General features: G+C 47.4%; 1 protein-coding gene across 1 annotated transcript; it reads left to right on the top strand.

The window, feature by feature from the left end:
• The first annotated feature begins 44 nt into the window (after window positions 1-44).
• EXOC8 (exocyst complex component 8) lies at window positions 45-8,687 on the top strand. Its single transcript, XM_060242887.1, has 2 exons — window positions 45-1,650; window positions 6,014-8,687. The coding sequence occupies exons 1-2, from the start codon at window positions 109-111 to the stop codon at window positions 6,620-6,622; spliced, it is 2,151 nt and encodes a 716-aa protein (XP_060098870.1). The 5' UTR covers window positions 45-108; the 3' UTR covers window positions 6,623-8,687.
• The last annotated feature ends 8,704 nt before the right edge of the window (window positions 8,688-17,391 follow it).

The raw sequence follows: 17,391 nt of genomic DNA, 5'->3' as shown, positions 1-17,391 counted from the left end.
CCAATCAGGCTTCGGCGTTATCTGAACGGTCTGGCGCAGGCGCAATAGTAGTGTTTTAGGTAGGCCGCTGCTCCGCTGTTCCTGTCAGTCTGTTGTTCCGGCTCGAACATGGCGCTGTCTCTGGGCGAAGTGGCTGCAGTTGGTGGTAGCCGGCTGAGAAGGCAGCTGGAGTCGGGGAGCTACGCGGCCGACGAGTACGTGAAGGTCCTTTCCCAGCAATCAGACGGCGACCGGGACCTGCAGGAGCACCGGCAGCGCATCCAAGCGCTGAGTGAGGAGACCGCGCAGAGCCTCAAGCGCAACGTCTACCAGAACTACAGGCAGTTCATCGAGACGGCCCGAGAGATCAGCTACCTGGAGAGTGAGATGTACCAGCTCAGCCACATCCTCACTGAGCAGAAGGGCATCATGGAAGCCGTCACCCAGGCCCTGCTGCAGCAAGCCAGCACCACCGACCGCGATGACCCCGCTCTGGGGGGCGCCCGACGAGCGGCCACTGACCCCCATGCCAACCCTTTCTTGCCCCTCTCGGCCAAAGACTCTGCGGCTAATGAGGAGGGCCGGCAGCGAACTCTCACTACCCTCCTGGAGAAGGTGGAGGGCTGCCGGGACTTGCTCCCAGAGAGCCCTGGCAAGTACCTAGTCTACAATGGTGACCTTGTGGAGTATGATGCGGATCATATGGTCCAGATTCAGAGAGTGCACGCCTTCCTGATGAATGACTGCCTTCTTGTGGCTGCCTGGCTGCCCAACCGGCGTGGTACTTACCGTTATGATGCCTTGTACCCACTTGACGGTCTAGCTGTGGTCAATGTTAAGGACAATCCACCTATGAAGGATATGTTCAAATTGCTTATGTTCCCTGAAAGCCGCATCTTCCAAGCTGAGAATGCCAAGATCAAGAAAGAGTGGTTGGAAGTGTTAGAAGAGACCAAGAGGAACCGTGTCCTCAGTGAGAAGCAAAGGCTGGAACAGGAGGCCCCTACACGGGCTCCTCCTCCAGCTCCCACAGAGACCACAAATCCATTTGAGGAGGATGAGGAAGAGGAGTCAACTCCAGAAGAAGAAATGGTGGATCTGTCTCTAGAATGGATTCAGGAGTTGCCTGAAGACCTAGATGTCTGCATTGCTCAGAGAGACTTTGAGGGAGCAGTTGATTTGTTGGATAAGCTTAATGAGTATCTGGGAGATAAGCCTGTGACACAGCTAGTCAGGGAGTTAAGAGCCAAGGTGGATGAAAGAATCCGGCAGCTCACTGATGTGCTTGTTTTTGAGCTGTCTCCAGATAGGTCTCTACGAGGTGGACCCAGAGCTACTCGGCGAGCTGTTTCTCAGCTCATCCGCTTGGGTCAGTCAACCAAGGCATGTGAACTTTTCTTGAGGAACAGAGAAGCTGCTGTACACACAGCCATCCGACAGTTACGCATCGAAGGTGCCACTCTGCTGTACATTCATAAGCTCTGCCATGTCTTCTTTACCAGCCTGTTGGAGACTGCAAGAGAGTTTGAGACAGACTTTGCAGGCAACAGTGGGTGCTATTCTGCTTTTATTGTTTGGGCCCGATCTGCTATGAGGATGTTTGTAGATGCCTTCAGTAAACAGGTGTTTGACAGTAAGGAAAGCTTATCAACTGCTGCTGAATGTGTAAAGGTAAGAGGAAGCTAGGAGTTCAAAGAGAAGAAAAATGTGCTGCATCTGTATGCTAAACTCAGTCACACATCCTTCAGACTCTTCCTAGACCATTGTTAAAATTTAGCTCTCCATAGAATACATTCAAACATGAAAAACCAATTAACTATTTAGTTTAATTTCATGCTCCAAGATAAAATATCTGGCTAGGTGAGCACCACTTCTGCCAAACAAAAACAGTCTTCTAGGAAGATGATCTAGCAATTGTACTGAGCAGCATAATGTGGTCCCCCCCCCCCCACACACTAGCCTTTTGATGGCCAGGGTGTAATTCTTTTGGCAGTCACCTACTTTGATCTTTGTCGCTGTTCTGGCCCACACAAGCATATCTGTGCTGTCTAGAAGCAAGGACAGGAAGTGGTAGGAGCCTAGGCCTGTGTAGGATTGTGCATGGGGAGTGGTTGCTGAATTGTTTCCCATTCTGCTTCTTGTCTTTGTCAGTTCAACCCATATGGCCTATTATGTGACAGCAGCTGCAGCAGGGATCTGATAAAATCAGCACTTCTGGGAGGAAACAACTGCCATAATAGATCTTATGCTGCTGGGAGAGGGCACTCCTGTTGACATTGCACATGCAGTGGAATCTAGGCTGTGGTGGTGTGTGTGTTTTGGGGGGGTTGTTCCTGGCCAGCATGACAGCAGTGATGGAAATAATGGCTGAGTTGAACTCCTTTATTCTTTTCCTAGTGGTATTCATTGTCAGGTTTTCTAGTAATAAAGATGTGGCCCTTGTCCATGTTAAGTAAATTGTGCACTTATTTTTAATGGGGCTTAATTACTGCTAATTCTATTTGGTTTGGGGCCTGTTCTTTAATGATATGACAGAAGAGTGAGAATGCATACAGAAATATATGCAGCATCCATTTAGCTGTGTACTTGACACAGAACTGTGATATGAATGTTAAATACTTCTCTCTCCCTCTCATAGAGTCATAGAGTTGGAAGGGACCTCCAGGGTCATCTAGTCCAACCCCCTGCACAATGCAGGAAATTCACAGACACCTCCCCCTAAATTCACAGGATCTTCATTGCTGTCAGATGGCCATCTAGCCTCCAAGGAAGGAGAGCCCACCACCTCCTGAGGAAGCCTGTTCCACTGAGGAATTGCTGTAACTATCAGGAAGTTCTTCCTAATGTTGAGCCAAAAACTCTTTTCATTTAATTTCAATCCATTGGTTCTGGCCCTACCTTTTGGGGCCACAGAAAACAATTCCACACCATCCTCTATATGACAGCCCTTCAAGTACTTGAAGATGGTGATCATATCACCTTTCAGCCGCCTCCTCTCCAGGCTAAACATCTAAACATCCCCAGCTCCTTCAACCTTTCCTCATATGACTTGGTCTCCAGACTCCTCACCATCTTTGTCACCTTCATCTGGACCTGTTCCAGCTTGTCTATATCCTTCTTAAAATATGGTGCCCAAAACTGAACGCAATACTCCAGGTGAGGTCTTATCAGAGCAGAGTAAAGCGATACCATCCCTTCACGTGATCTGGACACTATACTTCTGTTGATACAACTCAAAATTGCCTTTACCTTTTTAGCCACCACATCACACTGTTGACTCATGTTCAGTGTATTATCCACTAAGAACTCTAGATCCTTTTCGCACATACTACGGCTAAAACAAGTCTCCCCCATCCTATAACCATGCATTGGATTTTTCATACCTAAATGCAGAACTTTACATTTTTCCCTGTTAAAATTCATTTTATTGGTTTTAGCCGAGTTTTCCAGCCTGTCAAGGTCATCCTGTATCCTGTTTCTGTCTTCTTCTGTGTTTGCAACCCCTCCCAATATATAATCGGCAAATTTAATAAGCATTCCCTCTATTCCGTCATCCAAATAATTTATAAAGATGTTGAACAAAACAGGCCCCAGGACAGATCCTTGTGGCACTCTACTTGTCACTCCTCTCCAAGAGGAGGAGGAACCATTCATAAGCACTCTTTGGGTGTGATCTGTCAACCAGTTATAGATCCACCTAATGGTAACAGGATCCAAACCACATTTTACCAACTTGTCAACAAGGATAGTATGTGAAACCTTATCAAAAGCCTTACTGAAATCAAGATAAACGATGTCTACAGCATTCCCCTGATCCAGCAAGGTAGTCACTTTCTCAAAAAAAGAGATCAGTTTAGTCTGACATGACTTGTTCTTGAGAAACCCATGCTGGCTCTTTGCAATCACAGCCATCCTTTCTAAATGTTCCAGGACCGACTGTTTGATGATTTGTTCTAAAACTTTTCCAGGTATAGTTGTCAAGCTGATGGGTCGGTAGTTACCCGGATTGTCTTTTTTCCCCTTCTTGAAGATGGGGACAACATTTGCCCACCTCCAATCTTCCAGCACCTCTCCTGTTCTCCAAGAATTCTCAAAAATACTAGCCAGAGGTTCAGAAATTACATCCGCAAGCTCTTTTAGAACCCTTGGATGCAATTCATCTGGCCCCGAGGACTTAGTTTCATTTAAAGAAACTGTGTTTATGTACTAGCCCTATGCTGATCCTAGATCGGAACTTCATACCCTCCTTATATGTTCTGTTTTTGCCATGTTGAGCACCGTTTCCCTCAGAAGAGAAGACTGAGGAAAAGTTGGAATTGAGCAGTTCTGCCCTCTCTTCATTACCTGTTACAATTTCACTTTCTTGCCCTCGCAATGGGCCTACCGTGTCCTTGCTTTTTTTCTTACTCTGAACATAAGAAAAGAACCCTTTTTTTTGGTTGTTTTTAGCATCTTTGGCCAGCCTAAGCTCACAATGAGCTTTAGCTTTCCTAACTTTTTCTCTACAAGTACTGGTGATTTGTTTATATTCATCCTTGGTTATAAGGCCCTCCTTCCAATTCCTAAAGAAGACTTTTTTATTTCTCAAGTCTTTAGAGAGCTGTTTATGGAGCCAACTCAGCTTCTCTAGGCTTTTTCCATTGTTTCTTCTCATAGGAATCGTCTGTGATTGTGTTTTCAGTATTTCGCTTTTAAGAAACTCCCACCCCTCCTGAACCCTTTCTTCCTAAGTATTTCTGACGATGGGATTTCACCCAGCATAGTTATAAGTATATCGAAGTTTGCCTTTCTGAAGTCCAACCTATAAGTCTGCGTATAGCTTTTCCTTTCCCTAAGACTGTAAATTCCAAAATCACATGGTCATTACTGCCCAGGGTGCCCACTATTTCCACTTCTTCAATCAATTCTTCGTTGGTGGTGAGAATCAAATCCAAGATAGCAACTTTCTTTTCCAGAAAGTGAAGAAGGAAACAACATCCCTTTGTTTCCTTCTTCATTTTATGGAAAAGAAAGTTGTCAGCAAGACAAGTCAGGAATCTATTTGACTTTTCATTTTTAGCAGAGTTGGACTTCCAACAGATGTCTGGGTAATTGAAATCTCCCATGATCACTGTATCCCTTCTCTTGGAGAACTTTGCAGTCTGTTGTAGGAGTATGTCATCGAAGTCCTCTGCCTGGTTTGATGGTCTATAGCAGACCCCCACAATAATATCACTGTTATTTCTTACTCCTTTTATTTTTATCCAGAGACTTTCAACTGAGCTGCCATGCACAGATTCACATATTTCCTCACAAGTATATACCACATATACTGCTACGCCTCCTCCCTTTCTCATTTGCCTGTCCCTTTTAAATAAGTTGTAACCCTGAATCCTAATATTCCAGTTGTGAGTGTCATCCCACCAAGTTTCAGTAAAGCCTATTATGTCATAGTCTCCTTCCTGTATTAGGACTTCCAGTTCCTCCTATTTGTTTCCCATTCTCTGTGCATTAGTGTAGAGACATCAAAATCCACGTTTTATGCATCTTGAGGGTTTAGTTTCCGTACAAACCTGCAAGTTAACATTACCTAGCATATGCAAATCTTTAATGTTCTTATCCCCCGTTTCTGGTATCATACAAGGCTTTCCCATGCTCTTTTTAGCTCTAGCCTCCTACAAGTTTGCCATTGGGAGCTTCCCTGGAAATAATTGCTAGAACTGGGCCAGAAAATGTAACAGATTGATAGGTTATTGTGCGGTATCTTTGATAGGTGACTGTCTAGTCTTTTTAAAAAAAAATCCAAGGAAGTATGTGTTTTGCCTTTACCAACCAGTGAAGGATATAGGGAAAAAGGAAATTGCTGATATAGCTAATGTTCCTAAGATTATCTGCACAGCCACTCACTTTATAAAGAAACAAAAATTGACAACTTTAAAAAAAATCTTAATGTATTGTTCTTCTGGCAATTCATAGTGGGATGTTAATTATTTGTCTTTTAGAGTGTTGCAATATCTCTCTTTAGTGTTGTTAATAGTATCATTTGTTGTTGTAGGTGGCAAAGGAACACTGCAAGCAGCTCAGTGAGATTGGTTTGGATCTGACCTTCATCATACATGCTTTGCTAGTGAAGGATATCAAAAGTGCTTTGCAGAGCTACAAGGATATCATCATTGAGGCCACAAAGCACCGCAACTCTGAGGAAATGTGGCGAAGAATGAACCTGATGACTCCAGAAGCTTTAGGAAAGCTGAGAGAAGAAATGAGGAGCTGTGGTGTGACCAGTTTTGACCAGTACACTGGTGATGACTGCTGGGTGAATCTTAGCTACACTGTGGTGGCCTTCACCAAACAGACCATGGCCTTCTTGGAGGAAGCACTCAAGCTATACTTCCCAGAGTTGCACATGATTCTGCTGGAAAGCCTGGTGGAGATAATCCTTGTAGCTGTCCAGCATGTTGATTACAGTTTACGGTGTGAACAGGACCCTGAGAAGAAAACATTCATCAGGCAGAATGCATCTTTCCTTTATGAAACCGTCCTTCCTGTAGTGGAGAGGAGGTTTGAAGAAGGAGTTGGAAAGCCAGCTAAGCAACTGCAAGATCTGAGGAATGCTTCAAGACTGATGCGTATTAATCCTGAAAGTACTACCTCTGTGGTCTGAAGTTTAATGCCTTGGAACCTTTCTTACAAAAGATTGTGTATATACCTAATGTATGTTTTATGTACATGTATATGTATAACTCCCCCCCCCCTTTAAAAAAAATAATGACCACAATCCCTTTAGCTAATTATGCCTTGCAAATAAATTAGAAGGCAAAGAAAAAAAAGAGATAAGAAAACTAGGAATGCAGTTGGATAAACAACATTGAGCCCATTTCCTCTGAAGGTCTTCTTGTGAAATTTTAAATTAAGGAAGTCACTTAGTGACATAATGTATTATGATTCAGTGGTGAATGACATGTTTAAATATAATGAATGTGATAAAGCATAACATTTAAAAAGTATTAGCTGGTTCTCCCAAGAGAACAAATGATGGGGTGTGCACTACAGAAAGCAAATTAATGTGCATAATTATGTCTGTTACTTTGAGAGAAGATTATAAGGAGTGGAGTTCACTGTTCCAGTGATTTTACAGATCCCTAGCTAAGATGAATATTGCTAAGTTTATAATGGGCTGCATGTATGTTTTCTGTCTGGAGGCAGAGAAGCACAATGCCTAAAAATAACATACAGACTACCAGAAGAGCAGTGTGCACAAGCAAACCATCGGGATTTGGCCACCATGCTCTCTGCAACCAAATATCTAAAGAGACTCTTAAGTTAACCATGCATCCTTGATAGTCTGTAGGAAAACTACTGTGCCAAAAGCTTCAGAGGGAATTGTGACTGTGCATATCATTTCCTGGCATGCACATAAACTTTCTTTGGACAGAAACCAGTTATATGAATTGAAGGGTGGGTATATAGTCTGCCCAAATTTTATGTCGGCTTACATTATCAGTAGGAATTATGACTTGAGAACATGGATGAAACAGAGTTTTACATATTGTTGAATCAGCCTGTTGCATAGACCTCTGGAAGATTCCATGATGTGAAAACTGCTAGTGTATCATCAAGTGGAGGGTGTCAGTGGTTGAAAAGCAGCCTAGTGTATGTATCATGGAGCTTTTGGGTGACTACAAATGGGAATCAGCATTTGGGTATGGGAGGCATGCATAGGATGAAGGCACAGACACCTGGTAAGGACTGTAACCAAGGCCAAACAATCCCATCTAGCTCTGCATACAGTGCAATTGTGTTCAGTGTGGGTACAGGTTCCTTGTTTGTTAAAGTAGTTGGGGCTTTCCAAGACTGATAAGTGACTCCAAGTAACTCAGATTATCCTAAGGCTCTTTTTATAAACAGTAGGCTTCAGTAAGTATACAGCAGATTGTATGGTTTATATATTAAAAGTATTTAAGACCTTATTGTACAATTATGGTCTTTAGATACAATGGAAATCTGTTGGCTTGTTTTTTGACAACTGACTTTGCCGTTAAAGTAAACATCATCTTGAGATCATTCATGGCACTCACTCACATGGAAGAAAGAGGCAGGGAAATCTCTCCACACTCCAGAAATATTCAGTCTAGACAGCAATGTAGTATAATGGATAGTGTTGTGGGCTGAATCACAGCATATGAATGCATTGTTTAGCCTCTGAGTGAGGGGGGAGGGCTGGGTAGCCATCATGTTTGCATCAGTGAGTGGATTTGCTCATTGTTGCCTTCCAAAGGGCATGCTGGTGTGGAATAGGGTATAGGGGTCACCATAGTATGCACTTGTAGCCTTTAGACTTTTACAGCAATGGAATTTAGAGCACCTGATATAGATATTTTACAGTTTGCAGTTGTTGCGCATCTCTTTTATACACTGAAGAAAATTTCTTTTTAGGAATGCTTATCCTGCTATCTCAGCAGGCCTAAGAAACTAAATCAATTTATAGGCAAGCTCCTCATCTCTTACTCATTAGATTTCTGCAGGCGGATCTCCCAAAAGTTATTTGTAGAGCACTTATGGATATCTGAGCTAAATATTCTTTGTGTTCAGTGATATCTGTTTCTACTGATGTGTATAAATATATGGAAGCCAAATTTGCTCTAAGACCAATGATATAAGTTGAAATTTGTGGACGGTCTTTGTATTTTAACACAGATAACTGAATTAAAATAAGTGCACCCTGAAAATTTCAGAATTTGCTGCTGCTGCTTTTTAAAAAAACTATGCATGTAAGAATGTTGTTGTTCAGTCGCAAAGTCGAGTCCAACTCTTTGCGACCCCATGGACCAAGTCATGCCAGGCCCTCCTGTCTTCCACCATCCTCTGAAGTCTGCTCAGATTTGTGTTAGTTACATCAGTAATGCTTTCCAGCCATCTCATCTTTTGTTGTCCCCTTCGTTGGCCTTCTGTGTTTCCCAGCATCAGGATCTTCTCCAGTGAGTGCTCCCTTCTCATTTGGTGGCCAAAGTATTTGAGCTTCAGCTTTAGCATCTGACCTTCCCGGGAACAGTCAGGGTTGATTTCCCTTTGGACTGACTGATTTGATCTTCTTGCAGTCCAAGGGACTCTCAGCATTCTTCTCCAGCACCACAGCACCACATGTAAGAATAAGCCCCTTTAAATAAAAATCAGATGAAACTGTTGTGATAGCATGTGGCCCAGTCACTCATACTTTATCTAAGCTGTTTCTTAGGGTTGGGAGGATAACATGGAGGTAGGTATATGGCCCTGAACTCTTTGGGGGAAAGGATGGGATTTGGGGAAAATATTGTTGAAGCACATACTTTTACATGTTTAAATCTCAGGTCTAATATCCATCAGCTCTAGTTAAAAGGTTCTTAGCTGGCAAGGCCAGGAGAAAATTCCTTGATGATCTGCTGCTGATCAGCGTAAACCATGTTTCAGTTATAAAGTGGCTTTATAAGTAAGTAGGTTTTGATTGAAATACAGATGAACTGTGCATGGTTTTAAACATTTGCAGCAGGTGCCAGAATATATAACTTATTTAGTAACAACTCTGGTCATCCAAATTTGCCTTGATTACAAAAACACACATGGAGGTTGTGCTAATCACCCTAGCTTTTTCTTTCCTTAGACATTCAACAGAATGCCACAGTAACAAACATTTTGTGCTGTGTCTCACATACTATTGCCACAAAAATTTACATCCATATTGACCTTTGCTGCTTCCATAGCTCACATATGCTGTGGGGAGGAGCCTATCATCTGTGCAGTGGGTGGCATTTTCCATCACAATATGGTAATACCACTAAGATGAGTTCAAATTCACAATCACATCTGCTAACTTCCTTTTAATCTTCTCAGTGAAACTTCGCATTTCCGAAGTAGTATGCTCATGAATACCTGATACTGGGGATAAATAATGGGATGGATAACTGTGATGTCCTGAATGTCAGGTTCTAGAGGCCAGCTACTGGAGGCAGGATGGTGGACTACAGGAACTTTGACCTGATCCAGTTTGAAAAGTTTTGTTTATTTTATATATAAACAAGTGGGGAACCTCCAAGACTCAGGGATGGGGGTCTGACCCACTTCCTCCCCCCTCCTTTACCTTCCTGCCCTCTGCTGTGGCTGAGATAGTGGGGAATGGCAGGGGTGTCCCCTTCCCCTCTCACCTGCAGCACAGCCACAGCTTATTGGATTCATGTGGCAGCATGTACCCCTCCACTGTCTTGGTGGACCTTCTCTGCTGCCTGTTTTGAGGGATTTTTTTATGGCACTGCCAGTTCAGTAGCAGGATGGTGGTGGCAGCAGCTTTGGCTCCTATGAACATATGAAGCTGCCTTATACTGAATCAGACCCTTGGTCCATCAAAGTCAGTATTGTCTTCTCAGACTGGCAGCAGCTCTCCAGGGTCTCAAGCTGAGGTTTTTCACACCTATTTGCCTGGACCCTTTTTTGGAGATGCCAGGGATTGAACCTGGGACCTGCTTCCCAAGCAGATGCTCTACCACTGAGCCACCGTCCCTCCCCAATCCGCCTTCCGCCTTAGACCCTCACCAGTCCGGCTTCCGTCCGGGTTATGGGACGGAGACAGTGCTGGTCGCCTTGGTGGATGACCTCCAGCGGCATCTGGATCGAGGCGGCGTGGCGGTGCTGATATTGTTGGACCTGTCAGCCGCATTTGATACGGTCGATCATCAGCTACTGGCCCGCCGGCTCGCCGACGCGGGGATTGGGGGATTGGCCTTATAGTGGCTCTCCTCCTTCCTCGAAGGACAGGGACAAAGGGTGGCCATTGGGGGGGAGCAGTCCCGGAGGCACCCACTAGTATGTGGGGTGCCACAAGGGGCAGTTCTCTCCCCGATGCTGTTTAACATCTATATGCGCCCCTTTGCCCAGATTGCCCGGAGGTTTGGGCTTGGGTGCCATCAATACGCTGATGACACCCAGCTCTATCTACTAATGGATGGCCGGCCTAGCTCCATCCCAGAAAGCCTGGACTTAGCATTGCAAGCCGTGGCAGGTTGGCTCAGACTGAGCGGGCTGAAGTTGAATCCAACGAAGACAGAGGTCCTTTGCTTGGGTCGCGGTGCCCTGGGAAGGGAAATCCCCTTGCCGGTCCTTGACGGTGTGCAGCTTAAAGCGGCACATAAGGTCAAGAGCCTGGGGGTTCTTCTGGAACCTTAATTATCAATGGAGGCACAGATAGCGGCCGCTGCCAAGTCCGCGTTCTTTCATCTTCGACGGGCGAAGCAGTTGGCCCCCTTCCTGGAGCGCCGTGACCTAGCAATGGTGATCCATGCTACGGTCACCTCAAGACTGGACTACTGCAACGCCCTCTACATGGGGCTGCCCTTGTGCCGAACTTGGCGGCTGCAGCTGGTGCAGAATGCGGCGGCTAGGCTGTTGCTGGGGCTCCCAAGGTGGGAGCACATACAGCCGGGGCTGCGTGGGCTGCACTGGCTGCCAGTGGCATACTGAGTTCGCTACAAAGTGCTGGTTATCACCTTTAAAGCCCTATATGGCCGAGGACCTACCTACCTGAGGGACCGTCTCTCCCCATATGAGCCCCAGAGGGCACTGAGGTCATCTGGGAGAAACCAGTTGAATATCCCTGGGCCAAGGGAGGCCAGACTGAAGGCCACCCGGGATCGGGCCTTCTCTGTCACCGCTCCATTACTGTGGAATCAACTCCCTGAGGAGGTGAGGGCCCTAAGATGTTTAGATCGATTCCGTAGGGCCTGTAAGACCCACCTTTTCAAGATGGCCTTCAATTAGTGACAAAACTAGTGATAAAGCTAGGTATGCTGCTGGAAATGCTTTTATTTTCTGAATTCCACTAAAAATCTAATGTTATAACGCCATATTGTCATGTTAATTTTAATAACTTATAATTGTTTTAACCATGTTTTTATAATATAATGGATGTAATGTGTATTTTATGTTGTGAGCCGCCCTGAGCCTGACCGGCGGGGAGGGCGGGATAGAAATAAAAAATTATTATTATTATATTAATCAACCCTCCTGGTCTTCCTCCCCTGCACACAGAGGAAAGGTGATGGTCATGGGGCTGGCGGCAGCAGTGGCTCCTACTTGTCTGTCTGTGAGGAGACGTAGCATGGCAAGCATCAGTAGTGAGCTCTCCAGTTTCGTTCAATTGACTCCTTACCTTCCTCTCCACACACAGTTTGTGCGAGTACAGATGTGCCTTGTTTGGGGGCTAGCCTGAGGAGTCGCCCAGGTCTGGAGAAAAGCACTCCCTTTCTGAACCTGGCTCCTTTCTCTTGGTCTATCAGTGCACGCAGGGGCCAGGTATAGGATAATGGTTTGAAGTTTTGGAGGACTAATATGCCGTATGAACAGCAATATGATAGAAAGCTCAGCATTTATATATTTAATAAGCCTGGAGGCAAATGATCTTCATTATTACAATTTTCAGTTGATCAGCAGCACAAATATTTTATGCACATAACGCTTCCTTGTTTGACTATATAAATAGCTTGAAATGACATATTGCTTATAGAAGCAATGTTTATAGAAGTAGTGCCAGCTGAATGAAACTCTACTTATCATTTACATGCTCATCACTTATTCATATATTTGATCAGTACAATTGCTTAGAGGAATATTTAATTGGAAACGGATATGTATTTGCCTTCTCTTCTGAGGAGAAGTTGCTTATCAAGTGTTTTGCTCAAGGGCAGGGCTTTAATTCTAATATTTCTGACATCTCTGGAAAAAAGCAAGGATTTTCAATCTGTTGAATTATAAATGTCCAGAGAAGCAACAGGATTTATTTTGTTTTGCCAGTCACTGTTTTTGTTCCCTATCAAAATGTAAATGTATCTATGTTGGGGGATTTCTATTGTACCCCCAACAATATAAAACACCAAAATCAAAACCTGCAGGAACCCAAAACAACCTGCAGTTATCAGAAGGCTAATACATACTCACTAATAAGTTTTAAGACCTCGTAGATAAACTTTCTTAGACTCCATGTGTAGAAAAAGTTATCAGTTTATTGGACTCTAAGTTTCTTCTTTGCACAGAAGGCTTCAAATATATGGATAGAAAGGCAGAACAGAAAACAGTTTACACAGAGCATAAATCATAAAATACAATAAAGCAGAGAGCATACTGAAAAATCTAAGTCCTAAGAGGACTTAGCCCTATTAGTCTACATTTTCCCTCTTAAAATCTAAGCCCCAAGTCCCATTCTGTCAGAGCTATGATCTGTGTTTAATGTTTGAGACCTCAAAACAGAAATTAACAAGGATTGTTAATTTCTGGGCTAGACTGACAGGTCCCTGCCTCTGATACAGTCTGCAGCTTTTGCTCAAAAGTGGAGGGCTTATAAAGGCTTCAGTGACCTCATACACACATCTACTTGTGTCACTCAGCTGTAAACAATTCTGCAGCCAAATAAACAATCTGAGCTAACTAAACAATCATGGCTGAGAGTGCCCTCAGGCAACCATTACCTTAATCCCAGTTTCTGTTTTTTTTGCAAGTGGCTGCCTCCTCCATCTTGTTTCTTGTCCTCCATAGAGGAGACAGAATGAACCTTCACCTAATTACCCCATCTGGCCCTCTATAGAGGCTCCATGATGCTGAAAGACTGAGACCTCTGGTGGCCAAATTCTATAACTGCATCCAAGATCCGACAGCTTAGAGCTGCTGAGAGCAATTATTGCAGTTAAGAGAAATATGAATGCTTAATATTGTTGAAAAGCTTAGAACTCTTGTTGCCAATTTCATAAAGAGTATATTTAAGAGTATGTTTAAGATCATAAAGAATATGGTTAGGATCATAAAGAGGGCCAACCCAAAACAAATTCCACCACAATCTAATGATTCAATATGAAAAATGCAAAAAGTTATGTGTGTATGTGTGCTGTTTCTGCGCTTTAAAAATTGCTGATACTGGCAACTGATTAGTTTTGCTGGGTAATCTGTCCCTAAATTGACTAAACTGGTACTGATCGCAATAGACCTGATGTGTGAATATATTTTTGTTTGTTCATTTAACTTTATCTGCTTCTTAGTACAGATAGGGTGGCCAGACCGTCCCGGGAGCCCGGGAATGTCCCGGTTCTGGCCCCCTATTCCCGCCTCCCGGGCTGGCTATACCGGGACCATTTAGAGGTCCCGGTTTAGCCAGCCCCGGAGGTGGTGGGCCGCGGGCGCCGGCGCCGGCGGGAAAGGCGGCGAGTGAGGGAGGGAGCGTCCCTGCGCCTGCGCAGGGACGCTCCCTCCCTCACTCGCCGCCTTCCCTGCCCGCGCGCGGGGCCGGCAGTGGTGGCGGAGGCCTCTCCGCGGCCTCCGCTGGTCGCTGGAAGCCCTCCAGAGCCTCTGGAAGGCCTTCTGGGACCACCGCCGACCAGCGAAGGCCTCTCCGCGGCCTCCGCTGGTCCCTGGAGGCCCTCCAGAGTCTCTGGAGGGCCTCCAGGGACCAGCGGAGGCCGCGGAGCAGCCGGCGCTGGTCCCGGAAGGCCTTCCAGAGCCTCTGGAAGGCCTTCCGGGACCACCGCCGACCAGCGAAGGCCTCTCCGCGGCCTCCGCTGGTCCCTGGAGGGCCTCCAGGGACCAGCGGAGGCCGCGGAGAGGCCGCGGAGCAGCCGGCGCTGGTCCCGGAAGGCCTTCCGGGACCACCGCCGACCAGCGAAGGCCTCTCCGCGGCCTCCGCTGGTCCCTGGAGGCCCTCCAGAGACTCTGGAGGGCCTCCAGGGACCAGCGGAGGCCGCGGAGAGGCCGCGGAGCAGCCGGCGCTGGTCCCGGAAGGCCTTCCAGAGACTCTGGAAGGCCTTCTGGGACCACCGCCAACCAGCGAAGGCCTCTCCGCGGCCTCCGCTGGTCCCTGGAGGCCCTCCAGAGTCTCTGGAGGGCCTCCAGGGACCAGCGGAGGCCGCGGAGAGGCCGCGGAGCAGCCGGCGCTGGTCCCGGAAGGCCTTCCAGAGGCTCTGGAAGGCCTTCCGGGACCACCGCTGACCAGCGAAGGCCTCTCCGCGGCCTCCGCTGGTCCCTGGAGGCCCTCCAGAGTCTCTGGAGGGCCTCCAGGGACCAGCGGAGGCCGCGGAGAGGCCACGGAGCAGCCGGCGCTGGTCCCAGAAGGCCTTCCAGAGCCTCTGGAAGGCCTTCTGCGACCACCGCCGACCAGCGAAGGCCTCTCCGTGGCCTCCGCTGGTCCCTGGAGGCCCTCCAGAGTCTCTGGAGGGCCTCCAGGGACCAGCGGAGGCCGCAGAGAGGCCGCGGAGCAGCCGGCGCTGGTCCCGGAAGGCCTTCCAGAGACTCTGGAGGGCCTTCCGGGACCAGCGCCGACCAGCGAAGGCCTCTCCGCAGCCTCCGCTGGTCGCTGGGGGCCTTCCAGAGTCTCTGGAGGGCCCCCAGCGACCAGCGGAGGCCGCGGAGCAGCCGGTGCTGGTCCCTGGAGGCCTCCAGAGGCCAGCACCGGCAGCTCCCTCCCTCCCTCGCCGCCTTCCCCGCCCGGCGGAGGCCAGGGAAGCGAGGCCGCCGCTGCAGGACTCGCCGCCACCGCTGGACTCTCCGCCGCCCTGGAAGCAGGTAAGGGGGCCGAAAGCGGGGGGGGGGGGCAGGGGGCGGCCTTCCTTTCTTCCCTCCCTCCTCCCTTCCTTCCTTTCTTCCTTCCTTCCTTTCTTCCTTCCTTCCCTCACTCCCTTCCCTTCCTTCCTTCCCTCCCTCCTCCCTTCCTTTCTTCCTTCCCTCCCTTCCTTCCCTCACTCCCTTCCCTTCCTTCCCTCCCTCCTCCCTTCTTTCCTTTCTTCCTTCCTTCCCTCCCTCCCCCCTTCCTTCCTTCCCTCCCTCCCCCCTTCCTCCCCTCCCTCCCTCCCTCCCCCCTTCCTTCCTTCCTTCCTTCCTTCCTTCCTTCCTTCCTTCCTTCCTTCCTTCCTTCCTTCCTTCCTTCCTTCCCTTCCTTCCTCCCTTCCCTTCCCTCCCTCCTCCCTTCCTTCCCTCCTTATGTTCTTATGTGACACAGAGTGTTGGACTGGAGGGGCCACTGGCCTGATCCAACAGGGCTTCTCTTATGTTCTTATGTGACACAGAGTGTTGGGACTGGAGGGGCCACTGGCCTGATCTAACAGGGCTTCTCTTATGTTCTTATGTGACCAGAGTGGTGGACTGGATGAGCCATTGGTCTGATGCAACAGGGCTTCTCTTATATTTTTATGTGGCACTGAGTGTTGGACTGGAGGGGCCACTGGCCTGATGCAACAGGGCTTCTCTTATGTTCTTATGTGACACAGAGTGTTGGACTGGAGGGGCCACTGGCCTGATCTAACAGGGCTTCTCTTATGTTCTTATGTGACCAGAGTGGTGGACTGGATGAGCCATTGGTCTGATGCAACAGGGCTTCTCTTATGTTCTTATGTGACCAGAGTGGTGGGCTGGATGAGCCATTGGTCTGATGCAACAGGGCTTCTCTTATATTTTTATGTGGCACAGAGTGTTGGACTGGAGGGGCCATTGGTCTGATGCAACAGGGCTTCTCTTATATTTTTATGTAGCACAGAGTGTTGGACTGGAGGGGCCACTGGCCTGATGCAACAGGGCTTCTCTTATATTCTTATGTTACACAGAGTGTTGGACTGGAGGGGCCACTGGCCTGATGCAACAGGGCTTCTCTTATGTTCTTATGTGACGCAGAGTGTTGGACTGGATGGGCCACTGGCCTGATCCAACAGGGCTTCTCTTATGTTCTTATGTGACAATACTGACTTTGGTGGACCCAAGCACTGATTCAGTGTAAGGGAGCTTTGTGTTTGTGACTGGAGTAGATAATACTGACTTTGGTGAACCCAAGCACTGATTCAGTGTAAGGGAGCTTTGTGTTTGTGTCTTCTGGTGCAATTTTGTTCTCAGATCCTGTATTTACTTCATCAGTATATGGGATAAGGCACTTTCTCAACTGCAGCCTATTTATTTTGTCCTGTTGGCTCTATCTGCGCCACCTTCATCACTTTCGGGGTGTGGATCCCCCAGTGGGGTGGTCTCGTGACTCCCTCCGCCAGCTGTTTCTGATAGCCCTGCGCCCCCTCTTTCATTTGATATGTGTCCCGTGTGGGTGCCACCCTCCCGCCAGGAGATGCCGCAAAATGAGCCCCCTTGAGGCTTATGGCGGCAGGGCTCGGGGGAAGCGAGCTAGACTGCTGTTCTTTTGAGGGGTTATAGAGTGTCGAGCCCGTCCCTGTGGCATCAGTCCCATCGTTGTGGGGCCCAGGGGGCCGGCGCAGCGGCACGCTGAAGCAGCCTGTCGGTCACTTCCGGGTTCCTGTCCTGCATCTCGACCTGTGTTATTAGTGACAGGCTAATAACTATGGTCACCCTAAGTACAGATATCTTAGTATCCTGCTTCTTAGTACATGCAGACCTAAAATGGCTAACGAGAATTCACATATAAAAGGGGGGGAT

Source organism: Heteronotia binoei, chromosome 1, assembly GCF_032191835.1.
Source record: "Heteronotia binoei isolate CCM8104 ecotype False Entrance Well chromosome 1, APGP_CSIRO_Hbin_v1, whole genome shotgun sequence".
NCBI classification, from domain to species: Eukaryota; Metazoa; Chordata; class Lepidosauria; order Squamata; family Gekkonidae; genus Heteronotia; species Heteronotia binoei.
The sequence above is the reverse complement of the archived record's forward strand: the minus strand, read 5'-3'. Positions and strand labels throughout refer to the sequence as shown.

Coding starts and splice junctions, on each gene's coding strand:
- EXOC8 (XM_060242887.1), top strand. CDS start 109: ATGGCGCTGTCTCTGGGCGAAGTGGCTGCAGTTGGTGGTAGCCGGCTG. Junction 1,651..6,013: donor CTGCTGCTGAATGTGTAAAG/GTAAGAGGAAGC, acceptor TTGTTGTTGTAG/GTGGCAAAGGAACACTGCAA.